Source organism: Tachyglossus aculeatus, chromosome 16, assembly GCF_015852505.1.
Source record: "Tachyglossus aculeatus isolate mTacAcu1 chromosome 16, mTacAcu1.pri, whole genome shotgun sequence".
In the NCBI taxonomy this organism is placed as follows: domain Eukaryota; kingdom Metazoa; phylum Chordata; class Mammalia; order Monotremata; family Tachyglossidae; genus Tachyglossus; species Tachyglossus aculeatus.
The window spans coordinates 1803887-1828710 of record NC_052081.1 but is presented as its reverse complement, the minus strand read 5'-3'; the positions used below and the strand labels follow the sequence as shown (position 1 = coordinate 1828710).

Genomic DNA, 24824 nt, shown 5'->3' with positions numbered 1-24824 from the left:
TCTTCATCTCCATTTTACAGATGAGGGAACTGAGGCACAGAGAATAATAATGATGGTATTTGTTTAGCGCTTACTATGTGCCCAGCACTGTTCTAAGCGCTGGGGGAGATCCAAGGTGATCAGGTTGTCCCACATAGGGCTCATTGGCTTTAGTCCCCCCTCTTTCTCCCCAGGTGACCTCGTGTTCACCTCGCGGCCCTGTCACTATCAGTGGCACAATGAATAATAATAATAATGGTATTTGTTAAGCGCTTACCATGTGCCAAGCACCATTCTCAGCGCTGGGGGAGATACAAGCTCATCAGGTTGTCCCCCGTGGGGCTCACAGTCTTCATCTCCAATTTACAGATGAGGGAACTGAGGCACAGATTAATAATGATGATAATAATAATGCAATATGCATTATGCAATGCATATGTGCAATAAATAATAATGATGATGATGGTATTTCTTAAGCACTTACTGTGTGCCAAGCAGTGTTCTAAGCGCTGGGATAATAATACTCATAATGATGATATTTGTTAAGCGAAGCAGCGTGGCTCAGTGGAAAGAGCCCGGGCTTTGGAGTCAGAGGTCATAGGTTCGAATCCCGGCTCCGCCGCTTGTCTGCTGTGTGACCTTGGGCAAGTCTCTTAACTTCTCTGAGCCTCAGTGACCTCATCTGTAAAATGGGAATTAAGACTGTGAGCCCCACGTGGGACAACCTGATCACCTTGTATCCCCCCAGCGCTTAGAACAATCAATCAATCAATCAATCAATCGTATTTATTGAGCGCTTACTATGTGCAGAGCACTGTACTAAGCGCTTGGGAAGTACAAATTGGCAACACATAGAGACAGTCCCTACCCAACAGTGGGCTCACAGTCTAAAAGGGCTCACAGTCTAAAAACAATAAGAATTCTAAGAATAAGGATTCTAAGAACAGTGCTTTGCACATAGTAAAGCGTGTTAGTTTGTTAGTAAGCACTTAACAAATGCCATCATTATTATTATTATTATGATGATGTTGATGGTATTTCTTAAGCACTTACTGTGTGCCAAGCAGTGTTCTAAGCTCTGGGATAATAATACTCATAATAATAATAATAATAATAATGTTGGCATTTATTAAGCGCTTACTATGTGCAAAGCACTGTTCTCATAACGATGGTATTTAAGAGAAGCAGCGTGGTTCAGCGGAAGGAGCACGGGCTTTTGTTTCCCCATTTCCCAGACGAGGAAACCGAGGCCCAGAGAAGCGAAGCGTGGCCTGCGTCGGAACCTCGGGTCCTCCCGGGCTCATGTCGCTTCTCGGCCGAAGGAAGGCGGTCCCGGCTGATCCTCCCGCTCTTGTCCCCCCGGCCCAGCGGAGCGGGGCGGCCCCGGGCCCACCATGACGGACCCGGACGTGCTGACGGAGGTGCCGGGCGCCCTGAAGCGCCTGGCCAAGTACGTGGTGCGCGGCTTCTACGGGCTGGAGCACGCGCTGGCCCTCGACATCCTGATCCGCAACCCGTGCGTCAAGGAGGAGGACATGCTGGACCTGCTCAAGTTCGACCGCAAGCAGCTGCGCGCCGTCCTCAACACCCTCAAGGGCGACAAGTTCATCAAGTGCCGCATGCGGGTGGAGACGGCCGCCGACGGCAAGACCACCCGCCACAACTACTACTTCATCAACTACCGCCTCCTGGTCAACGTGGTCAAGTACAAGCTGGACCACATGCGGCGGCGGATCGAGACGGACGAGCGGGATTCCACCAACCGCGCCTCCTTCAAGTGCCCCATCTGCTTCAGCACCTTCACCGACCTGGAGGCCAATCAGCTCTTCGACCCCATGACAGGTGAGGGGGCCGCCACGGTCCGCCCCGCCGGGAGATCCGAGAGCGTTCATCCTTTCGTTCGGTCCTATTTATCGAGCGCTTACCGGGCACAGGGCACTGGACCGAGCCCTGGGGAAGGACGAGTCGGCAACATATAGAGACGGTCCCTACACAACAACGGGCTCACGGTCTAGAACAGGTGGTCCTCCTGGGGGAAGTCAGGGAGCGGCAGCGTGGCCGGGTGGGTAGCAATAATAATAATAATTACGGTGTTTGCGTGCTGACTATATGCCAGGCAATCTGGGGTCAATACAATAATAATAATAATCAATCAGTCGTATTTATTGAGCGCTTACTGTGTGCAGAGCGCTTGGGAAGTCCAAGTTGGCAACATATAGAGACGGTCCCTACCCAACAGCGGGCTCACAGACTAGAAGGGGGAGACAGAGAACAAAACCAGACATATTAACAAAATAAAATAAATAGAATAGATGTGTACAAGTAAAATAAATAAACAGAGTAATAAATATGTACAAGCATATATATGGGATATAATATATATTATACATATAATAATAATAATGATGGCATGTATTAAGCGCTTACTATGTGCAAAGCACTGTTCTAAGCACTGGGGAGGCCACAAGGTGATCAGGTTGTCCCATGGGGGCCTCACAGTCTTCATCCCCATTTTACAGACGAGGGAACTGAGGCACAGAGAAGTGAGGTGACTTGCCCAAGGTCACACAGCAGACATGGTGGAGCTGGAATTTGAACCCATGACTCTCTTCCCACTGAGCCATGCTGCTTCTCTTATAAAGCAAATAGGTTGGACGCCAGTCCCCGTCCCACGCGCGGCTCACAGTCTCAATCCCCATTTTACAGATGAGGCCCAGAGAAGTTGTGACTTGCTTAAAGTCACACAGCAGACGAGTGGCGGAGCCGGGATTAGAACCCGGGAATGAGGCTGTCATATTGCTCTATCATCCCCCAGGCGCTTATTACGGTGCTCTGCGTATGATAAGCGCTCAGTAAATACAACTGGCTGACTGAGTCCGAGGACCTGGGTTCTAATCCCGGCTCCGCCGCTTTTCTGCTGGGTGACCTTGGGAGCGTCGCTTCACTCCTGGGCCTCAGTTCCCTCATCTGGAAAGTGGGGATTTGAGGCAGTGAGACCCAGGTGGGACAGGGAATCTGTCCAGCCTGATTAGCTGGTATCTACCCCAGTGCTTGGTTTGGTACCCATTACATGATAAGCGCTTAACAAATACCGTTAAAAAAATATATATATAGTAATCGGGACCGACTTTGGCGTGCTTTGGTTTCCTTCAGTCAGCCAATCAACAGTATTGATTAAGCGCCTTACTGCGGCCAGGTAGAGCCCTCCCCTTGAGGAGCTGATAGTCTACCGTTGCGAAGAATAATTTATCAATAGGATTTATTGAGCGTTTGTGTGCAGAGCACTGTACTAAGCGTTTGGGAGAGTACAATAGAACAGAGCATTGTACTTGGGACAGTCCAATAGAGTGAGTAGACACAGTACCTGTCATCAAGGAGCTGACAGTCCCCGTGGGCTGTGTACTGTATTGAGCGCCTGGGAGAGAGTGAAGAGATAGTATGCCCTGGGCAGGAGACCTCAGGTATTTAATCATAATAATTTGAGTATTTGGTTTGAGAAGCAGTGTGGCTTAGTGGGTAAAGCCTGCGTCTGGGAGTCAGACGCCCTGGGTTCTCATCCCGGCCCTGGCACTTTCCTCACCTTCAAACTTGGGTTTTTGAGAATAATAATAATAATGCTACTAGTTAAGCACTCACCATGTGTGAAGCCCTGTTCTAAACACTGGGGTAGATACAATAATAATAATGATGGCATTTGTTAAGCGCTTACTATGTGCAAAGCACTGTTCTAAGCGCCGGGGGGGATACAGGTGATCAGGTTGTCCCACGTGGGGCTCACAGTCTTCATCCCCATTTTACAGGTGAGGGAACTGAGGCTCAGAGAATAACAATAATAATAATAATTATGGTGGTATTTGTTAAGCGCTTACTATGTGCCAAGCACTGTTTTAAGTGCTGGGGGGATACAAGGTGATCAAGGTTGTCCCACGTAGGGCTCACAGTCGTAATCCCCATTTTACAGATGAGGGAACTGAGGCCCAGAGAAGTTAAGTGACTTGCCCAAGGTCACACAGCTGACAAGTGGCGGAGTCGGAATTCGAACCCAGGACCTCTGACTCCCAAGCCCAGGCTCTTTCCACTGAGCCACACTGCATCCCATACAAGAGAAGCAGGTTAGAGAAGCGGCTTGGCGAAGTGGATAGAGCGAAGGCCTAGGAGTCAAAAGGTCATGGGTTCTAATCCTGGTTCTGCCACTTGCCCGCTGCGTGACCCTGGGCAAGTCACTTGGCTTCTCGGTGCCTCAGTTCCGTCATCTGTAAAATGGGTATTAAGACTGTGAGTCCCATGTGGGATGGATTAGCTTGTATCTACCCCAGCGCTTAGTACGGTGCCTGACGCGTAGTAAGCGCATAACGGACATCGTAAAAAAAAAACCAACAAACCAAAAAGACCTTCTCCGTCTTTCCTTCCCCGTCACCCCCGGCTGGGGGCCGACCGGAAACCCTGTCATCGGTGGGCATGGAGGGAGCGGGCCCGAGCCCCGGCCTGTCCCGGTCTTCTGCCGAACGGTTCCGTGTCCCGGGTGGAGCGGCGGCTCCCCGAAGCAGGAATGCTCCCAGGAGGAGCCAGCCACCCGCTCCGTCCACTTGGCAAAACAGGGGGTCCGCGGCTGGAATTAGCGGCTCCGGGCCCGGACGCGGTAATGAGAAATCTCTGTTTCCTCCGAAATCTCATTAGCGTGGCCTGGAGTTATTGGATTGGGATCGGGGCCGCCGGCTGCTCCCGCTGGCCGATTTCCGGCATCGGGAGGAGCCGAGCCAGCCGCCGGAATCCTCCGGCGGAACCCGCGGCGCCAGGCCTCATCCATCTTCCGAAGGATGAGGTGAAGTCCCTCGGGAGGGGAATGGCCACCTGGGAAGGATGAGGTGAAGTCCTTTGGGAGGGGAACGGCCACCTGGGATAACCAGGAAAGAGGGATATCCCCATGACCCTCCCGCTGTGAGCGCTTGTCTTTTTGTCTTTTGAATGGTATTTGGCAACGTACTGTGCTAAGCGCTGGGGTAGATTCAAGCTAAACAGGCCGGACACAGGCCGTGTCCCATATGGGGCTCACATTCTCAATCCCCGTTTTGCAGATGAGGTCACTGAGGCACGGCCAAGTTAGGTGACTTGCCCAAGGTCACACACAGCAGATGGGCGGCGGAGCCGGGATTAGAAATCGGGTTCTTGGTCTGTCCCCTAGAACGGGCCGTTGGCGTGGCATTGCCTCGTCTGTGGAGCTGTTGTGAGGCTGGGTGGAGGGAAAGGGAACTGTTGGGGTGCCAGGAAGCCCTAATGGGGAGCCCCCCCAAGGGCGACTACTGAGAGGCGGGCCCTAGTCCCTGCTTAAAATCCCCAGCCCACGCCAGTGAGGACCCCGCGACTTTGGCCTAGATGAGGAGCCTTCTCTTGTGCCCTGAATCAATCAATCTCTGTGTGCAGAGCACTATACTAAGCGCTTGGGAAAGTACAGTACAAGAGAGATGGTAGACATGATCCCTGCCCGCAAAGAGCTTACAGTCTAGGGGAGGAGAGAGTCATTAAAATGAAGGAGCCACCAAAAATCCTCATCATTAATGAGTCACGTTGCCAAATTCAGTCGTGTTTATGGAGCGCTTACTGTGTGCAGAGCACTGTACTTGAGCGCTTGGATGTAGAGTAACCAGGGGGAATCTAGTTTATTATAGTAACAATAATAATAATAATTGTGATATTTGTTAAGCCCTTACTAGGTGCCAGGCACCGTACTAAGCGCTGGGATGGCTACAAGCAGATCAGGTTGGACACAGTCCCCGCCCCGTGTGGGGCGCACAGTCGCAGCCTCTGTTTTACAGATGAGGGAACTGAGAAACGATGAAGTGACTTGCCCAGGGCCACACAGCGGACAAGTGGTGGAGCCGGGATTAGAACTCATGACCCTGGGTTCTAGCCACTACACCGTGCTGCTTCCCCTAGCGCTTAGAACGGTGCTTGATATATAGTAAGTGCTTAACAAATGCCTTCGGTATTTAGAGCCCACGGGGTGGTCATCCCCCATTTCTCTTCCTCCGAGACTTCCCTCCGGGCAGGCTTTCCCCAGCGGGTCTCCCAAACTCCCAGGCCAGAGGCAATAAGTCAGCCCCCTCTCCAGCGGGCGTTGAGGGCTTGAGGTTTTAGAGCCCACGGGCTGGTCACGCTCTCCCCCCGGCAGCCGGGCAGCGTTGAGCCGAAATCCCGGGGTAGTCGTCCTTACCCGGAATAATATTTCGGTAGCTACGAGGGAGACTTTTGTAATGCCCAAAGATGCCCTGCTGCGGCTCCTCGCAGGGCACGTGTGTGGGCGGGGCAGGGTGGGCGACCCCAGGCTCCTTTTAGGTCTGTCAGCCAGTTTTTGACGGGCGGGCGATCTCCCGGGATACGTGGTCCCACTCATATTTCGCAGCCAGGAATGTTTCATTCCCCGGAAGGCCGAGATGAGTCTGCGTCGGGGCAACCGGGGACACGTCTCACATGTGCCGAGCTGCCATGCCCCCGCCCCCCCCAAACCCCACCCTTCCAGCACCCTGAGAGTCCTGGGCTCTGCCACATCCGCCCCTTTTAGACTGTGAGCCCACTGCTGGGTAGGGACTGTCTCTATATGTTGCCAACTTGTACTTCCCAAGCGCTTAGTACAGTGCTCTGCACACAGTAAGCGCTCAATAAATACGATTGATGATGATGATGATGATCCGCCCGCTTAGCCCGAGCGCTAGTCACAGCACTCGGAATAATACAATATTAATTGCGGTATTTGCTGAGCGCTTACTATATGCCAGGCATTGCACTGAGCACCAGGGTGGATTCAAGCAAGTCGGGTTGGGCGTAGTCCCTGTCCGATGTGCGGCTCACAGTCTCAATCCCCATTTTACAGATGAGGTGAGTGAGGCCCAGAGAAGTGAAGTGACATGCCCTAGGTCACACAGCAGACACGTGGTAGAGCCGGGATTAGAACCCAGGACCTTCTGACTCCCAAGCCCGGGCTCTGCCCACTAGGCCATGCTGCTTCTCATAAGATAATCAGGCTGGACACGGTCCATGTCCCACGTGGGGCTAACAGTCTTAATCCACACTTTACACATGAGGCAACTGAGGCACAGAAGTGAAGTGACTTGCCCAGGGACACAGAACAGACGCAACACAGTCTGATGGATAGAGTATGGGCTCAGGAGACAGAAGGACCTGGGTTCTAATTCAGGCTCCGCCACTTGCCCGCTGCCTGACGTTGGGCAAGTCACTCTGCTTCTCCGTGCCTCAGTTACCTCATCTGTAAATGGGGATCAAGACTGCGTGCCCTATGTGGACGTAAAGCGCGTCCAATCTTGTAGCTACCCCAGTGCCCGTACAATGCAAGCGTTTAGCAAATACCATAAAAAGTGGCCACTGGGATTAGAACCGAGGTCATTCCGTCTTCCAGGCCCACACTCTTTCTTTTAGGCCATTCTGCTTTTCCATCAGTGGTATCTGTCGAGGACTTACCGTGTGCAGGGCACTGTACTAAGCGCCTGGGAGAGGGCAGTACAACAGAGTTGGTAGACACGTTCCCCGCCCACGAGCTGACAGTCTAGAGGGGAGCGAGCATATTCCCTTCACGTGGAGCTACGCCTCCGTCTCAGGAGCGGAGAACCGTGCTTGCTCTCAAGGCCGACGGGCAAGGACGCCCAACGGTTATTTTAAGAAAGGGAGGAGGCAGGAGGCCTGAATCCGGTCGGGAAAAGATTTTCCTTTGAAAAGGGGATGGCTGATGGTTCGGAGAGGTTTGTGGGGGTGTGTTGTCTTTTAAAGCAAATTGGAAATCCAAGGATTTAGCTCGGGCCTTTTCTCCTAAGGATTCGAAGTGCTTTCCCCATGACTCATTTTGTTCACACGCGTGTGTGTGTTCTTTTTGGCCGGAGCAATAAAACAAATAGCTAACCGATCACTCGGAAACCAAATCATCCCCGAATCCCCACTACCACCCTTCCCAAATCTGATGCTTCTAAATGTCAGCGTCATTTTACCTAGTTAGATAACCCTGGTTTTATTTCTGAGGGCTTTCCTATGAGTTCAGAGTCTTTCAGTAATATCAGTTCCATCCACGATGTGTTACCTGTGTCCGTAAAAGTCCTGGTCACTCCTTAGGGTCGGTCCCCTTGACTCCTCACTCCGAGATGAGGGGCTCCTGGGAAGGCAGGGAGGAGGGTGGGGTGTCTTCTGATCCCCTCCTCGCTGGAGCCTCCAAGGAGAGGAGTGTCCCGTGAGGTGGACAGGCCTAATGGGAACATGGAAAACCAGCTGGCCAAAGTGGGCGAAGGGGCCACCGGGTGACCGGTCACTTTGATCAAAATTGGGTCCGGCAAGGAAAGTGGTCGTGGGCCCTTCTCAGCAAAGTGCCGCCCTTCTCCTTCTCCCTCAGTGTACCCCCTGTCCCGGCAGGAGCACGGCGGGCGGGGATGATAATAAGAGTACCGTCTTGAATTCCACCCCATCGAGGGAGCTGGAGGACGGATGGATTTTTTTGGTTAAAATTCGGCCGTTTCGGGATTCATTTCCTCCTCGGCCACGAAACACCGGCCGCTCTTCGGGTACCCGGATGCGAGAAATGAACTGTTCCCAGAATCCCTGTTGGGCGGGGAGGGTCGTGGCCATGCCCGGTTGATCAGGGCCGTGAAGTGGGCCGGGTGCCGGCCCCTGGGAGGACCGACAGACCACCTACGGATCCTAAGAGGCCGAAAGTCAGTGCAACCTGCACCTAGAAGAGCTCAGAGGCACTTTCCCCTCCCCAACCCCCGCTTTCATCCGGCCACTTCCCTGGAAGAGAAGGTTTCCCGGCTGCCCTGGCCCCTTCCCTCCCTGTTCCGCCCCCGAGCCGAGTGGAGAAAAAGCCACCATCCCCTTCTGCCCTCCTACCTGCCCACCCCCACACAGAATGCCTGGGTCCATTTTTTAAATAAACCTTCTAGGCTGTAAACTCACAGTGGACAGGGTACGTGCCTGCTAATTCTGTTGCGTTGGACTCTCCCAAGCGTTTAGTACAGTGCTCCGCACATAGTAAGTGCTCAAATACCACTGATGGGTTGATGAAGCCTCCGCAGGTGGCACCGTGGCTCACTCCCCACCCTGGGCCCGGGCAGCCGCTGGCGTCCGTGGCGATCGCCAACTGTGGGAGTGGGGTGGTTGAGGACGATGTGGAGGGGGCAGCGGTGGGGGCTAGTTAGACCGCCCGCTGTGTAGCCTTCCGAGGACAGGCGCAATATGACAAAACAAAACCCACCCATCAGCCGTTAGTATTTACTGAGCGTCGACAGTATTTGCGTGACGTCAAAATGAGCACGTGGAGAGAATGCCCCGGCCGGCATTTGTAGCTGTTCTCCTGTCGAGGTGCTTTGTTCACCTGTCCTAATAATAGTAATAATAATTATGGTCTTTTGTTAGGCGCTTACTATGTGCCAGGCACTGTACTGAGCGCTGGGGCGGTTACAAGCCAATTGGATCAGACATAGTTCCTGACCCAAGTGGGGCTCACAGTCTCAATCCCCATTTTATAGATGAGGGAACTGAGGCACAGAGGTAGAGAAGTGACTTGCCCAAGGTCACTCGGCAGTCATGTGGTGGTGCCGGAATTCATTCATTCATTCATTCATTCAATCATATTTATTGAGCGCTTACTGGGTGGAGAGCACTGTACTAAGCGCTTGGGAAGTACAAGTCGGCAACATATAGAGACGGTCCCTACCCAACAGTGGGCTCACAGTCTAGAAGGGGGAGACAAAACAAACGTATTAACAAAATAAATAGAATAAATGTGTACAGATAAAATAGAGTAATAAATACATACAGACATATATCCATATATACAGGTGCTGTGGGGAAGGGAAGGAGGTAAGTCGGGGGGGGAGATGAGGAGGGGGATTAGAACCCATGACCTTCTGACACCCAGGCCTATGCTCTGTCTGCTACGCCAGTCCTCCGCTAGATTGTAAGCTCCTTGAGGGCATTCATTCAATCATATTTATTGAGCGCTTACTGTGTGCACAGCACTGAACTAAGCGCTTGGAAAGTACGATTCAGCAACAGATAGAGACAGTCCCTGCCCAACAACTGGCTCACGGTCTAGAAGGGTGGGGCTCATGCCTGCCAACTTCCCAAACGCCTAGTTCAGTGCTTTGCACACGAGAAGCACTCAGTAAATAATAATAATAATAATGGCATTTATTAAGCGCTTACTATGTGCAAAGCACTGTTCTAAGCGCTGAAATAAGTAAATACCACTGATGGGTTGACCCCGCCACCCAGAGCCAGCCCCAGGGCCCCCGAGCGCCCAGTATCTCTGCCCTCTCCCTTCTCCCGGCCGTGCCCGTGTCCCGATCCTCGGATCCAGAAAGGGGGCACGGTTAGGGGTGAGCGGAGGAAGCGGAGGGGTTCCTTACTTGACAGCGGAGCTCGGGGCGAACGGGAAAATAACGGATCGCCAACTGCGGAGATGTAAGGGCCTGGTTTATAGCCCACTTTTTCTCAAGGAGCCCGAGGCACTTCAGAAACCTCATCCATCTCACTCTGCGAAGTAGAGCGGTGATGAATAGCCCCGTTTCCCCGGTGGAAAAGGAAGCGGAAAAAAAGCCGCAGCCGGGAGAGCTCACGGGCCCCCGGGGGGTCGTCTCCCCGTCCACCCGAGCCCTCTTTGCGGCGGCCTGGCGGTCTGGTCTCTCCCCCTCCTGCTTCCCTCTCCCTCATCTAGCACGGGGTGGGATTCCTTGCCGTTTTTACCGTGTGGTTTGAGATAAGCAGATTAAGAAAGCCACCTGGAGATGATTCCCCCCACCCCGACTCCGGAAGGCAAAACCAGGGAACTTCCTAAGAGCATCCGAACGAGCCGACGTTTCCTTCTGTTAGCTGCTGGGGGGCCGGGGGGAGGAGGGGGCTCCCGCAAGGCTCCCGGAATTGGGCAAAGGCCGATCCCCGGCCTTTGAGCTTCAAAGCGGCCGCCCCGGGGAGCCTTCGGAGTTCCTGTGGAGCTCTCGGGCCCTCCTCTCTGCCGAAGCCCGTGGTTCGAAAGCGGTTTAGTCACAAGCAGGAAATCGTAGCTTTTATTTTCAAATCCGGCCGTCTCCGTGGCATGAGGCTGCAGTAATAATAAGAATGATATTTGTTAAGCGCTTATTATATGCCAGGCATTGTACTAAGCATTGGATACAAGCAAATCAGATTGGACACAGTCCCTGCCCCACAAGGAGCTCACAGCGTAATCCCCATTTCTCTGAGGCACAGAGAAGTGAAACGACTTACCTAAGGTCACACAGCAGACAAGTGGCAGAGCTGGGATTAGAACTCATGATGTTCTGATTTCCGGCCCGTGCTCTATTTACTACACTGTGCTACTTCTCAGTGCCCCGTGATGCCCCCTCCCCTCGCAAGCCTTCTGAGACTGTGGGCTCCGTGTCGGGCGGTCATAGACGATTGTCCCGTGTCTAGCCCGGGGCTAGGCCCAACCCTCCGCACCCCGTAGGCGCCTAGTACAGCCCATCCGACCGATACCCTCCTCCTGGGAGCGACCGTGTGGCTTCTCCCGACTCTATCCATCCCCTCCATCAGAGGGAAGGTGGTAGAGGAGGAAAAGGAGGAGGAGGAGGAGAAGGAGGGAGCTATAGGGCCCATGGAGGTTGGGAGAGCCAGTGGGTGGGGTGGAAAGGACGAGGGGTGCCCAGGCACCCCAGAGTGGGTTGGGGGACAGTGAGGAGGCTCGAGAAGGAGGATATGTGGGTCTCTGTCCCGCCTGGGGTGTGCCCATGCCTGCCCACAGCCCCCTTCTAGACTTGGAGCCTGCTGTTGGGTAGGGACCGTCTCTATATGTTGCCAACTTGCACTTCCCAAGCGCTTAGTACAGTGCTCTGCACACAGTAAGCACTCAATAAATACGATTGAATGAATGAGTAAATGCCCAGTCTGCCCACTGCCACCGGGCTATTAAGCACTTACTTTGAACCAAGCACCGTTATAAGAGCTGAGGTGTAGCTACAAGGTTATCAGGTTGGATGCAGCCCCCGTCCCACATGGGGCGCACAGTCTCGATCCCCATTTTATTCATTCATTCATTCATTCGATCGTATTTATTGAGCGCTTACTGGGTGCAGAGCACTGTACTAAGCGCTTGGGAAGTACAAGTTGGCAACATAATAATAATAATAATAATAATAATGGCATTTATTAAGCGCTTAATAATTATTAAGCACTTACTATGTGCAAAGCACTGTTCTAAGCGCTGGGGAGGTTACAAGGTGATCAGGTTGTCCCAGGGGGGCTCACAGTCTTAATCCCCATTTTACAGATGAGGGAACTGAGGCCCAGAGAAGTGAAGTGACTTGCCCAAAGTCACCCAGCTGACAATTGGCGGAGCCGGGATTTGAACCCATGACCTCTGACTCCAAAGCCCGGGCTCTTTCCACCGAGCCACGCTGCTTCTCTAACATCTAGAGACGGTCCCTACCCAACAGCGGGCTCACAGTCTAGAAGACTGTGGTCTTACCGCTGTGGTCACCGAGGCCCGGAGAAGTCAGGTGATTGCCCAGCAGACATGTGGCAGAACCGGGATTAGAACCCACGCCCTCCGACTCCCAAGCCCGGGTTCACTCCTTTACCTTGCCTCCCGTGAGCCCCCGAGCCGGTGCGGGAAGGGGGAAGCGCCACAGCCCTGGGGAGGGGGGTCGAGTTAAAAGGGAGCGGGCTGGGCGACGGGTCCGGGAACCCGCCCGGCCCCCACGCACCGCCCTGACTTTTCCGCGCAGGGACCTTCCGCTGCACGTTCTGCGAGACCGAGGTGGAGGAGGACGAGTCGGCCATGCCCAAGAAGGACGCCCGCACCCTGGTAGCCCGCTTTAACGAGCAGATCGAGCCCATCTACGTGCTGCTGCGGGAGACCGAGGACGTCAACCTGGCCTATGAGATCCTGGAGCCCGAGCCCACCGAGATCCCCGCGCTCAAGCAGAGGTGGGTGGTCTGCCCGGCCCGGGGGCGCCTCGTGGCTGGTGCGGTATTTTCTGAGCGCCAACTGGGGGGTGGGATAATAATAATAATATAACAGTGGCATTTACTAAGCGCTTACTATGAGCAAAGCACTGTTCTAAGCGCTGAGGAGGTGACAGGGTGATCAGGTTGTCCCACAGGGGGCTTCCAGTTTTACAGATGAGGGAACTGAGGCACAGAGAATAATAATAATAATAATAATAATAATAATAATAATAATAATAATGGCATTTGTTAAGCGCTTACTATGTGCAAAGCAGTGTTCTAAGCGCTGGGGGGATACAAGGTGATCAGGTTGTCCCACGTGGGGCTCACAGTCTTAATCCCCGTTTTACAGATGAGGGAACTGAGGCTCAGAGAAGTTAAGTGACTTGCCCAAAGTTGGCAGAGCCGAGATTTGAACCCATGACCTCTGACTCCAAAGCCGGTGCTCTTTCCACTGAGCCACACTGCTTCTCTAAGTAGAGATGCCCTACCGAGTGCTCGGAGAGAGTTCCGCAGCGCTCGTGAACCTGGCCCCTGGCGACATTCGCGGCCCCGTCTCTCTCTGGCTTCTTTCCCCCGACTCTTTATGCCTCTCCCCTCCTCTTTGTCTCTGGGTCTCTCGTGTTTCTCCGAGACCGACCCGCCTGTCCGTCTGTGTTCCTCATCTAAAGACGCTGCCTGTGGAGGGAGGCCCAGGTTCCAGCAGCGGTAAATATTCCGTCCAGCTGCGAGGTGCCAGGAGCGGGGGCCTCCCCGCCAGCGCGTCAGAGGGGCGGATACCGCAGCCCATATTGTGCCACCCAGCCACCATCTGCTCGCTCTCCCCTTCTGCTGCCTGTCTGGCTGGAATCTCTTCTCTCCCTTTCCACTTTCACTCCCCAGAGCCTTTTGAATCCAAAGCTCCCTCCACCCAACTTTACATTTTCCAGATCCCCTTTCAAGACGGCGCCCTTCTCCCGCCGCCGCCGCCGCCACCACCCCTTTCCTTCTTCTCTCCCTTCTGACTGGACACGTGTCTTTAAAAAAAAGAAATCCGCCCGCAGCCCAGAACCGGAATGAAAGATGAAGACTGTCCTTACCCCCGGGAGAACTCAGGGCATCGTGCGAACACTCGAACAGCTCTAAAACGCCTTAAATAATGTAAAAGGCTGCCCGGTTGAATGATCATCATTGTCAGTAGTGGTGAAAGAGCAAGGCTCCAGTTGGTGGGAGGAGCTCAGAGCGGTCTTGATAGGCGGGAAGAACCGGGTGCAGCTTGTAAACTTGCAGAACTAAACGGGCGTTTTTCCAACGGCGACCCGGGCAGAGCTCCTCTGGGACCTCCGTTATCTCCAAGGCCAAATTAATTACAAATGCCCGACAACTTCAGAGGCCGGGGTATCGATGGAGCAAAGCTTGGGTCTGGCGTTCTCCCGATTTAGATGGGCGGCCCACAGGGTCTGTCTGCATCGCCTGCCTTGGTCCGTTTTGGAGTTTAAGGATCACTTGCTGGTCAAGTGATGGATAAAAATAATCACCGCTTACCCTGGGCGGGTATTTGTTTAAATGGCCGGAAGGTCCAATCTGCCAGTACGGTGGGTGGGGGCATGTAGAAGGCGCGATGATTAATTCAGCCTCAGGTATTTATTAAGGACCCAAGTTGTTCCGCTCCTATGTGTCTCCCGACCCCTCTTTTTTCCCCTCTTTTTCCTCCTCCTCCCCCGTTCTGTTTTTGTAAGGCTGATTAATTCCTTTTTTCCCAGCTGCATCAGCTCCTCCGCTTAGCCCCACAGGCCAGGAGGAGACCCTTTTCCAAAGCCCGTTCCCTCTTCGCCATGCCATTCCGGGGTCTCTCTGAGGGCGGGGGGAAGGTGTGTCATCATCATGGCTTAGTGGATAGAGCCCAGACCCGGGCGTCTAGTCCCAGCTCCCTTACTTGGCTGCCCTGTGACCTTTGACAAGTCACTTCACTTCTCTGGGTCTCGGGTACCTCATCCATAAAAGGGGGATTAATAATAATAATTATTATAATTATAATAATGGCATTTATTAAGCGCTGTTCTAAGCGCTGGTGAGGTTACAAGGTGATCAGGTTGTCCCACGGGGGGCTCACTGTCTTAATCCCCATTTTACAGATGAGGGAACTGAGGCAAAGAGAAGTGAAGTGACTTGCCCGAAGTCACGCAGCTGACCATTGGCTGAGCCGGGATTTGAACCCATGACCTCTGACTCCAAAGCCTGGGCTCTTTCCACTGAGCCACGCTGATTAAGAGTGTGAGCCCCATTTAGGACAGAGACTGTGTCCGACTCGACTTGCTTGTGTCCACCCCAGCGCTTAGCACAGTGCCTGGCACAGAGTAAATACTTAACAAATACCATAAAAAAAAGGGAGAGAGGAGCAAATCTTTATATTTAATTGTAATTTATTTATACTAATGTCTGTCTCCCCCTCTGGACTTTGGGCAAGGAATGTGTGTGTCCTTTTGTACTCTCCCGAGCTCTTAGGACAGTGCTTCTTAGCAGGGAATGTATGTGTTCATTCAGTCGTATTTATTGAGCGCTTACTATGTGCAGAGCAATGTACTAAGCGCTTGGGAAGTACAAGTCGGCAACATATAGAGACGGTCCCTACCTAGCAACGGGCTCACAGTCTAGAAGGGGGAGACAGACAACAAAAAAAAACCATTCATTCATTCATTCAATTGTATTTATTGAGCACTTCCTGTGTGCAGAGCACTGTACTAAGTGCTTGGGAAGTCCAAGTTGGCAACATATAGAGATGGTCCCTACCCAACAATGGGCTCACAGTCTAGAAAGGGGAGACAGAGAACAAAACATATTAACAAAATAAAATAAATAGAATAAATATGCACAAATAAAATAGAGTGTGGACAGGAGTCAATCAATCAATCATATTTATTGAGCGCTTACTGTGTGCAGAGCACTGTACTAAGCACTTGGGAAGTACCAGTTGGCAACATATAGAGATAGTCCCTACCCAACAGTGGGCTCACAGTCTAAAAGGGGGAGACAGAGAACAAAACCAAACATACTAACAAAATAAAATAAATAGAATAGATATGTACAAGTAAAATAAATAGAGTAATAAATATGTACAGGCATATATAAATATATACAGGTGCTGTGGGGAAGGGAAGGAGGTAAGATGGGGGGATGGAGAGGGGGACGAGGGGGAGAGGAAGGAAGGGGCTCATTCTGAGAAGGCCTCCTGGAAGAGTCGTCAGAACAAATAGAACTGTACTTTCCCAAGCTGTTAGTACAGTGCTCTGCACACAGAAAGCGCTCAATAAATGCGATTGCCTGCCTGCCTAGAGGTCCTGGCACGACTCCATTGACGCCCGCGGTTTTTTCCTCCCTTCTCCACCCCCAGCAAGGAACGGGCGGCAGCGGCGGCAGGAGCCCCCGGCCTCACCAGCGGGCCCCCCCCGGGAGGCGTGGGCCACCAAGGGCCCATCCTACGAGGACCTCTACAAGCAGAAGGTGATCATCAGCATGGACGACCAGGAAGACGCCCACCGCGGGGCGGCTGAGGGGAAGCCACCCAAGGAGAGGCCCGTCTGGCTGCGGGAGAGCACCGTCCAGGGGGCCTACGACCACGAAGACAGGGCGGACGGTAAGGCCGGCGGGGCTGGGGCGGCCACCCCCTGCCCCGGCCCGGGGAGGGACGGGGCGGGAGCCGCTCCCTGCTCACCTGGGAAGGGCCGGCCCTGCTGGGAGCAGGGAGTTCATTCATTCATTCAATCAATCAATCAATCAATCGTATTTATTGAGCGCTTACTGTGTGCAGAGCACTGGACTAAGCGCTTGAGATGTCCAAGTCGGCAACATCTAGAGACAGTCCCTACCCAACAGTGGGCTCACAGTCTAGAAGGGGGAGACAGAACAAGACAAAACATATTAACAAAATAAAATAAATAGAATAGTTATGTACAAATTCGTTCAATCGTATATATTGAGCGCTTACTGTGTGCAGAGCACTGGACTAAGTGCTTGGGGAGTACAAGTTGGTAACATATAGAGACGGTCCCTACCCAACAGTGGGCTCACAGTCTACAAGGGGAGACAGAGAACAAAACATATTAACAAAATAAAATAAATAGAATAGATATGTACAAATTCGTTCAATCGTATTTATTGAGTGCTTACTGTGCGCAGAGCACTGGACTAAGCGCTTGGGAAGTCCAAGTTGGCAACATATAGAGACAGTCCCTACCCAACAGTGGGCTCACAGTCTAGAAGGGGGAGACAGAGAACAAAACCAAACATATTAACAAAATAAAATAAATAGAATAGATATGTACAAATTCGTTCAATCGTATTTATTGAGCGCTTACTGTGTGCAGAGCACTGGACTAAGCGCTTGGGAAGTACAAGTCGGCAACATCTAGAGACGGTCCCTACCCAACAGTGGGCTCACAGTCTAGGGAGTCTCACGGTGCGTGGTTGGGACGTGTGTCCATGCTGTGTGTATGTCTGTCTGTGGTTGGTGTCCCAGTACGTTAGAGAAGCTGCGTATCTTAGTGGCTAGAGCCCGGGCCTGGGACCTGGGTTCTAATCCCGGCTCCGCCATTTGTGTGCCGGGTGACCTTGGGCAAATCACTTCACTCCTCTAGGCCTCAGTTCCCTCATCTGGAAATTGGGGATGAAGCCTGTGAGCCCCCTGTGGGACAGGGATTGTGTCCAAACTGACAAACTTGTAGCCACCCAGGTGCTCACAAATGTGCTTGGCACATAGTAAGTGCTTAATAAGTACCATAATAATAGTAATAATAATAAGTGGGGGATGTGTAGGCACAGTGGCGTGGATTTTGTAAGAATAAACCGTTTCCAACAGTTTCCATAGAAGGTCTCTTGGTCACTTTCAGATCGATTTAATGGTCAAGCGTAGCGCCTTTTTTCCTGTGGAGATGCTCAGGTATACAGGAAGTGGTCAATAATTGCCTTTCAGCCTCACCTGTTCCAGGAAGCCTTCCCCAATTAATTCCCAGCACCCCGAGTCCTATTTTCAATCCAGCCAGCATCCCAGAACTTCTATATTTAAAGCCCATCCTGCAGGAGATCATTTCCATATAATAACAGTAATAATAACAATGATGGTATCTGTTAAGCGAGGAGGTGGGGCCCAGATGACGGCAACAGTCCCTCTGGGGAGCCTGGGACCATTCATTCATTCATTCAATCGTATTTATTGAGCGCTTACTGCGGAACCCTGGACTAAGCGCTTGGGAAGTCCAAGTTGGCAACATATGGAGACGGTCCCTACCCAACAACGGGCTCACAGTCTAGAAGGGGAAGACAGATAACAAAACAAAGCATGCGGACAGGTGTCATCAGAATAAATAGAAATAAAGCTAGATCAATCAATCAATCGTGTTTACTGAGCACTTACTGTGTGCAGAGCACTGTACTAAGCCCTTGGGAAGTACAAGTTGGCAACATATAGAGACAGTCCCTACCAGATGCACATCATTAACAAAATAGAATAGTAAATATGTACAAGTAAAATAGAGTAATAAATCTGTACAAACATATAGACAGGTGCTGTGGGGAGGGGAAGGAGGTAGGGCAGAGGTCGGGATGGGGAGGATGTTTATGTGATTGTGTGTGTTTATGTGTTGTGTGGGGGTGTGTATGTGTGGCTGGTGTGTGTGTGTGTGTGTGTGCGCTTTGCTTTTCCAGTGCTCGATCCCAGGTCTGGGTGTGGTGTCTTGGGCGGAGAAGCCGACCGTGGGCGGGGGCCTGGGTTGAAACTCCCCAGAGCTGCTTCCCGCCCCTTCTCCCGAGTTCCGTTGTTTCCACCGTCCCCTCCGCGGCCGCCGGGAGAGACTCGAGCCGCCGTTTGTGGCGGTTGATGCCCCGAGCCAGGGGTACACCCGCAGTCCAGGGTGGGCGAGACCTTCGAGGGTGGAGGGCGGACCAGCCGCGGGCTTAGCGTGCCCGGTCAGGGCCAGCTCCAGGAGAGCAGAGAGGAGGTGGGGGTGAGGGGTGGCACAGATCCCCCTCCCTCCTTTCCCCCGCCCCTGGGTGGTCCTCAGGCCAGGCTGCGGCCCCGGGACATTCAGTTCAGTCGTATTTATTAAGCGCTTACCGCGTGCAGAGCACTGTACCAAGCGCTTAACTGAGCTATCGGCTGTCCCCCAGGGACCCTGGGCATCGCCGGCTTCCAGGATCGGGCTGAGGGCCGGGGCGCGCCGGACGACAACGAGGAGGTCATGCGGGCGCTGCTCATCCACGAGAAGAAGACGCCCTCGGCCGCGGCGGGCTCGGCGGGTGCCGCGGCCCCCCTGGGCCCCGGCCGCGGCAGCGACTCGGACAGCGAGACCAGCGAGTCGGATGAGGAGTCGCCGCCGCCGCCGCCGCGGCTGGCCGCCTTCTCCATGCTGCCGGGCCGGGACGAGGACGAGGACGAGTTCGAGGAGGTGGCGGATGACCCCGTGGTCATGGTGGCCGGCCAGCCCTTCTCCTACAGTGAGGTGAGCCAGCAGCCTGAGCTGGTGGCCCAGATGACCCCCGAGGAGAAGGAGGTCTACATCACCATGGGGCAGCGGATGTTCGAGGACATGTACGAGTGAGCCGCCTCCGCCGGGAAGACCGCCGAGAGGGGCGGTCTGCGTGGGCCTGCTCCCGGGTTCTCCAGCGATTGGGTCCGGACCCTCGGAGCCGTCCGTCTCGGGCCCAACCCACTGCGGCCGGAGCGACAGACGCTGGGAGAGGCCGGGCCGACGGGAGTGGGTGCCGAGCGGGCCCACTCAGAGCTGCCCAATTTTGGTGGTGTCGGGGGGCGTCCGATCCTCCGGGGCCACCTTCCTCCTTCCCTGCCGGTTTCCAGAGCCCCCCAGGTGTCCCCCGGCCCCGGCCTGCACGTGGGCAGTCAGACTGGTGCCGCCCGAGACGGTTTTCGTTCAAGAGGATCATTCCTAATCCAGAGCGCCCGGACTCCGGTGCCAGGGGAGATGATGCCCGCTGCCGTTTGGGACCAACTGGGGGCTGGAAACACGGCTCGCCTGCCACGCTCGGGGCAGATTTCACCATCTCGATACCCTCACCCTTTTCGTAAGAATAAACCGTATCCATCGAAGGTCTCTTGGTCACGTTCAGATCGATTTAAAGGTCAAGCGTAGCGCCTTTTTTTCTGTGGAGATGCTCAGGTATACAGGAAGTGGTCAATAACTGCCTTTCAGCCTCGCCTGTTCCAGGAAGCCTTCCCCGATTAATTCCCAGCACCCCGAGTCCTATCTTCAATCCAGCCGGCATCCTAGAGCTTCTATATTTAAAGCCCCTCCTGCAGGAGATCATTTCCATATAATAACAATAATAATAACAATGATGGTATCTGTTAAGCGCATACTGTGTGCCAAGCACTGTTTAAGCACTGGGGTGACAATAATAAATAATGATAGTATTTGTTAAGCGCTTACTATGTGCGAAGCACTGTTCTAAGTGCTGGGGGGGATACAAGGTGATCAAGTTGTCCCACGTGGGGCTCATAGTCTTAATCCCCATTTTACAGATGAGGTCACTGAGACCCAGAGAATAATAATAAGAATAACGATGGGATTTATTAAGTGCTTACTATGTGCAAAGCACTGTTCTAAGCGCTGGGGAGGTTACAAGGTGATAAGGCTGTCCCACGGGGGGCTCACAGTCTTAATCCCCATTTCACAGATGAGGTCACTGAGGCCCAGAAAAGTTAAGTGACTTGCCCAAAGTCACACAGCTGATAAGTGGCAGAGCTGGGATTAGAACCCATGACTTCTGGGTCCCAGTTCACGGTGCTTCTATGGGGGGGGGGGTCCCCCATTTGATTGTAATAATACAGTAGTAATAATGGTATTTAAGTGTTTTCTGGATTGTAAATTCATTGAGGGGAAGGAACCTGTGATCTCCTGATGGCCGAGCACATTGCTTCGTTCTCATTCATTCAATCGTATTTATTGAGCGCTTACCGTGTGTAGAGCACTGAACTGAGCACCGCCATTGTCGATTGGCGGATTGATGGGTTCTTCTCCGCCTCCGGGGGGGCTCCTCTGGCGGCGTTTCCGGAGGGTACAGGGAAGCAGCGTGGCTCAGTGGAAAGAGCCCGGGCTTGGGAGTCAGAGGTCATGGGTTCTAATCCTGACTCCACCACTTGTCAGCTGTGTGACTTTGGGCAAGTCGCTTCTCTGGGCCTCAGTGACCTCATCTGTAAAATGGGGATGAAGACTGGGAGCCCCACGGGGGACAACCTGATCACGTTGTATCCTCCCAGCGCTTAGAACAGTGCTCCGCATGTAGTAAGTGCTTAACAGATGCCATCATTACCCTCAGGAGGGCCACCTCCCCATCCCCTGCCCCTCCAACTCTCCTGGGTTTCGGAAACAGACGGTGGGGTCCGGGGCGGTGGGATCCGGGGTTGCTTTGGTAGATTTAGAGGCGCACCCGGGACAGGATCGCGAACCCCGTTCCTCCCCGGAGGCGGTGGCAATGGATTCTCCGCGGACTTGGAAGGAAGGCCCCAGCCCTTAAGGAGGGAGGGGACGGGGCAAAACCCGTTTACAAGATGAAATAAGGGAAAAACCGTAATAATAATGGTGGTATTTGTTAAGCGCTTACTATGTGCCAAGCACTCTTCTAAACGCTGGCATAGGTACGGGGTAATCAAGTTGTCCCCCGGGGGGCTCACACTTTGAATCCCCATTTTATAGATGAGGTAACTGAGGCAAATGATATGAAAATGGAAAATCCCTGCAGCCCCAGCCTTGAATCATTCCATCCAAATGGTCCGGATACTTCTTATATCAATCCATCAGTCGTATTTATTGAGCGCTTACTGTGTGCAGAGCACTGTACTAAGCTTGGGAAGTACAAGTTGGCAACATATAGAGACAGTCCCTACCCAACATATCCTGATTTGATTCCGCATTAGCCTCTGATCTTTCCGTCTCCATATGTTGCTGACTTGTACTTCCCAAGAGCTTAGTACAGTGCTCTGCACACAGTAAGCGCTCAATAAATACGACTGAATGAATGAAAACCCAAGCTGGAATCCAGGAAGGAGGGACTGGCTGGGGCCCAGGTAACCAGGAAACTAGGTCAGCCCTCCGGGGAAGGGCTTGGATCGGGGTTCTGTTCGGAATAATCCATTTTAACCACGTTAGTCGAAACTGGATTCCTCCAGTGGAAACAATTCCTCACAGGCTCAATTCCTCTTTCCCATTCATTCAGTCGTATTTATTGAGCGCTTACCGTGTGCAAAGCACTGTACTAAGCGCTTGGGAGAGTACAACAGAATAACAAACAGACGTATTGCTTGTCTACAAAGAGCCCGCTTGAGTCCTGTTGGTATCATGTCCTCTAGGCTGTAAGCTTGAAGTCGACAGGGAATGTGTCTGTTGTATTAGAAGAGAAGCACTGTTGCTCAGTGGAAAGAGCCCGGGCTTTGGAGTCAGAGGTCATGGGTTCAGATCCTGGCTCTGTCAATTGTCAGCTGTGTGACTTTGGGCAAGTCGCTTCACTTCTCTGGGCCTCAGTTACCTCATCTGTAAAATGGGGATTAAGACTGTGAGACCTGCGTGGGACAACCTGATCACCTTGTATTCTCCCCAGCGCTTAGAACAGTGCTTTGCACATAGTAAGCGCTTAACAAATGCCATCATTATTATTATTATTATTGTCCTCTCCCAAACACTTAATACTGTGCAGGAGCAGCAATCGTGGAGGTTCGATTCAGGGGGAAGTTTGAGTCTGATCTAGCCTGATCTGGGGTTTTCGGATCCCTCGAGCCTCAGTTTCCCCATCTGTGAAATGGGCTTGGCACGATGATCCTTCCCTTCCTCCTGCTGGGACTGCATTAATTCAAGGGGCAGCCCAATTAATGATAATAGTAATAATAATGATAATAACTGTGGTACTTGCATGAGAAGCAGTGTGGCTCAGTGGAAAGAGCCCGGGCTTTGGAGTCAGAGGTCATGGGTTCAAATCCCAGCTCCGCCACTTGTCAGCTGTGCGACTGTGGGCGGGTCACTTAGCTCCTCTGTGCCTCAGTTCCCTCACCTGTAGAATGGGGATGAAGACTGTGAGCCCCCCGTGGGACAACCTGATCACCTTGTAACCTCCCCAGCGCTTAGAACAGTGCTTTGCACATAGTAAGCGCTTAATAAATGCTATCATTATCAGGGAAGCAGCGTGGCTCAGTGGAAAGAGCACGGGCTTTGGAGTCAGAGGTAATGGGTTCAAACCCCGGCTCCGCGAATTGTCAGCTGTGTGACTCTGGGCAAGTCACTTCACTTCTCTGGGCCTCACCTCATCTGTAAAATGGGGATTAAAAACTGTGAGCCCCCCGTGGGACAACCTGATCACCTTGTAACCTTCCCGGCGCTCAGAACAGTGCTTTGCACATAGTAAGCGCTTAATAAATACCATCATTATTATTATCATTATTATTATTATTTGTTTGCTAGGCACTTACCACGTGCCAGGCACCATTCTAAGAGCTGGGGTGGAAACCAGCAAATTGGGTTGGACCCTCTCCCTATCCCACGTGGGGCTCACAGTCTCCATCCCCATTTTGCAGATGAGGGAACTGAGGCACAGGGGAGTGAAGTGACTCGCTCAAGCTCATGCAGCAGACAAATGGCGGCAAACCTTGTGACTCCCAGGCCCGTGCCCTAGTCCCTATGCAGCGGACAAATGGCATTCATTCATTTATTCAATCGTATTTATTGAGCGCTTACTGTGTGCAGAGCACGGTACTAAGCGCTTGGGAAGTACAAGTTGGCAACATATAGAGACAGTCCCTACCCAACAGTGGGTTCACAGTCTAGAAGGGAGAGACGGACAACAAAACAAAACATATTAACAAAATAAAAAATAGAATAAATATGTACAAGTAAGATAGAGTAATAAATACATACAAACATATATACATATATATTTTATATATATATATATATACACATATATATATATCGGTGCCGTGGGGATAGACACACACACACACACACACACACACACACACACACACAGAGACACAGACACTTTTCCCAGATATAGGTACATACAAACACACACACAGACAACCCCCCGACACGGTGCTTTACATATAGTCAGCAAACCTTGTGACTCCCAGGCCCGTGCCCTGTCCCTATGCAGTGGACAAATGGCATTCATTCATTCATTCATTCAATCGTATTTATTGGGCGCTTACTGTGTGCAGAGCACTGTACTAAGCGCTTGGGAAGTACAAGTTGGCAACATATACAGATGGTCCCTACCCAACAGCGGGTTCACAGTCTAGAAGGGGGAGACAGACAACAAAACAAAACATATTAACAAAATAAAAAGTAGAATAAATATGTACAAGTAAGATAGAGTAATACGTATAAACATATATATGTGTGTGTGTATACAAATATACATATACATACATATATATACATATATACATACACACACATATATACACATACATATATATACATACATATATACATATATACATATATATAAAAGTGCCGTGGGGATACACACACACACACACACACACACACACACACATACAGACACACACAGACACACACAGACAACCCCCCGACACGGTGCTTTACATATAGTCAGCAAAGCTTGTGACTCCCAGGCCCGTGCCCTGTCCCCATGCAGCGGACAAATGGCAGCAAACGTTGTGACTCCCAGGCCCCTGCCCTAACCCTATGCAGCAGACAAATGGCGGCAAACCTTCTGACTCCCAGGCCCGTGCCCTGTCCCTATGCAGCAGACAAATGGCAGCAAACCTTGTGACTCCCAGGCCCGTGCCCTGTCCCTATGCAGCGGACAAATGGCATTCATTCATTCATTCAATCGTATTTATTGAGCGCTTACTGTGTGCAGAG

The 24824-nt window shown here is 52.3% G+C and overlaps 1 protein-coding gene across 1 annotated transcript; it reads left to right on the top strand.

Moving 5' to 3' along the window:
- The first annotated feature begins 1231 nt into the window (after nucleotides 1-1231).
- GTF2E1 (general transcription factor IIE subunit 1) lies at nucleotides 1232-20035 on the top strand. The gene is given in 5 exon segments (XM_038758453.1): nucleotides 1232-1821; nucleotides 12735-12936; nucleotides 16328-16370; nucleotides 16372-16570; nucleotides 19099-20035. Coding segments are annotated over 5 exon segments (1323 nt in total). The 5' UTR covers nucleotides 1232-1373; the 3' UTR covers nucleotides 19530-20035.
- The last annotated feature ends 4789 nt before the right edge of the window (nucleotides 20036-24824 follow it).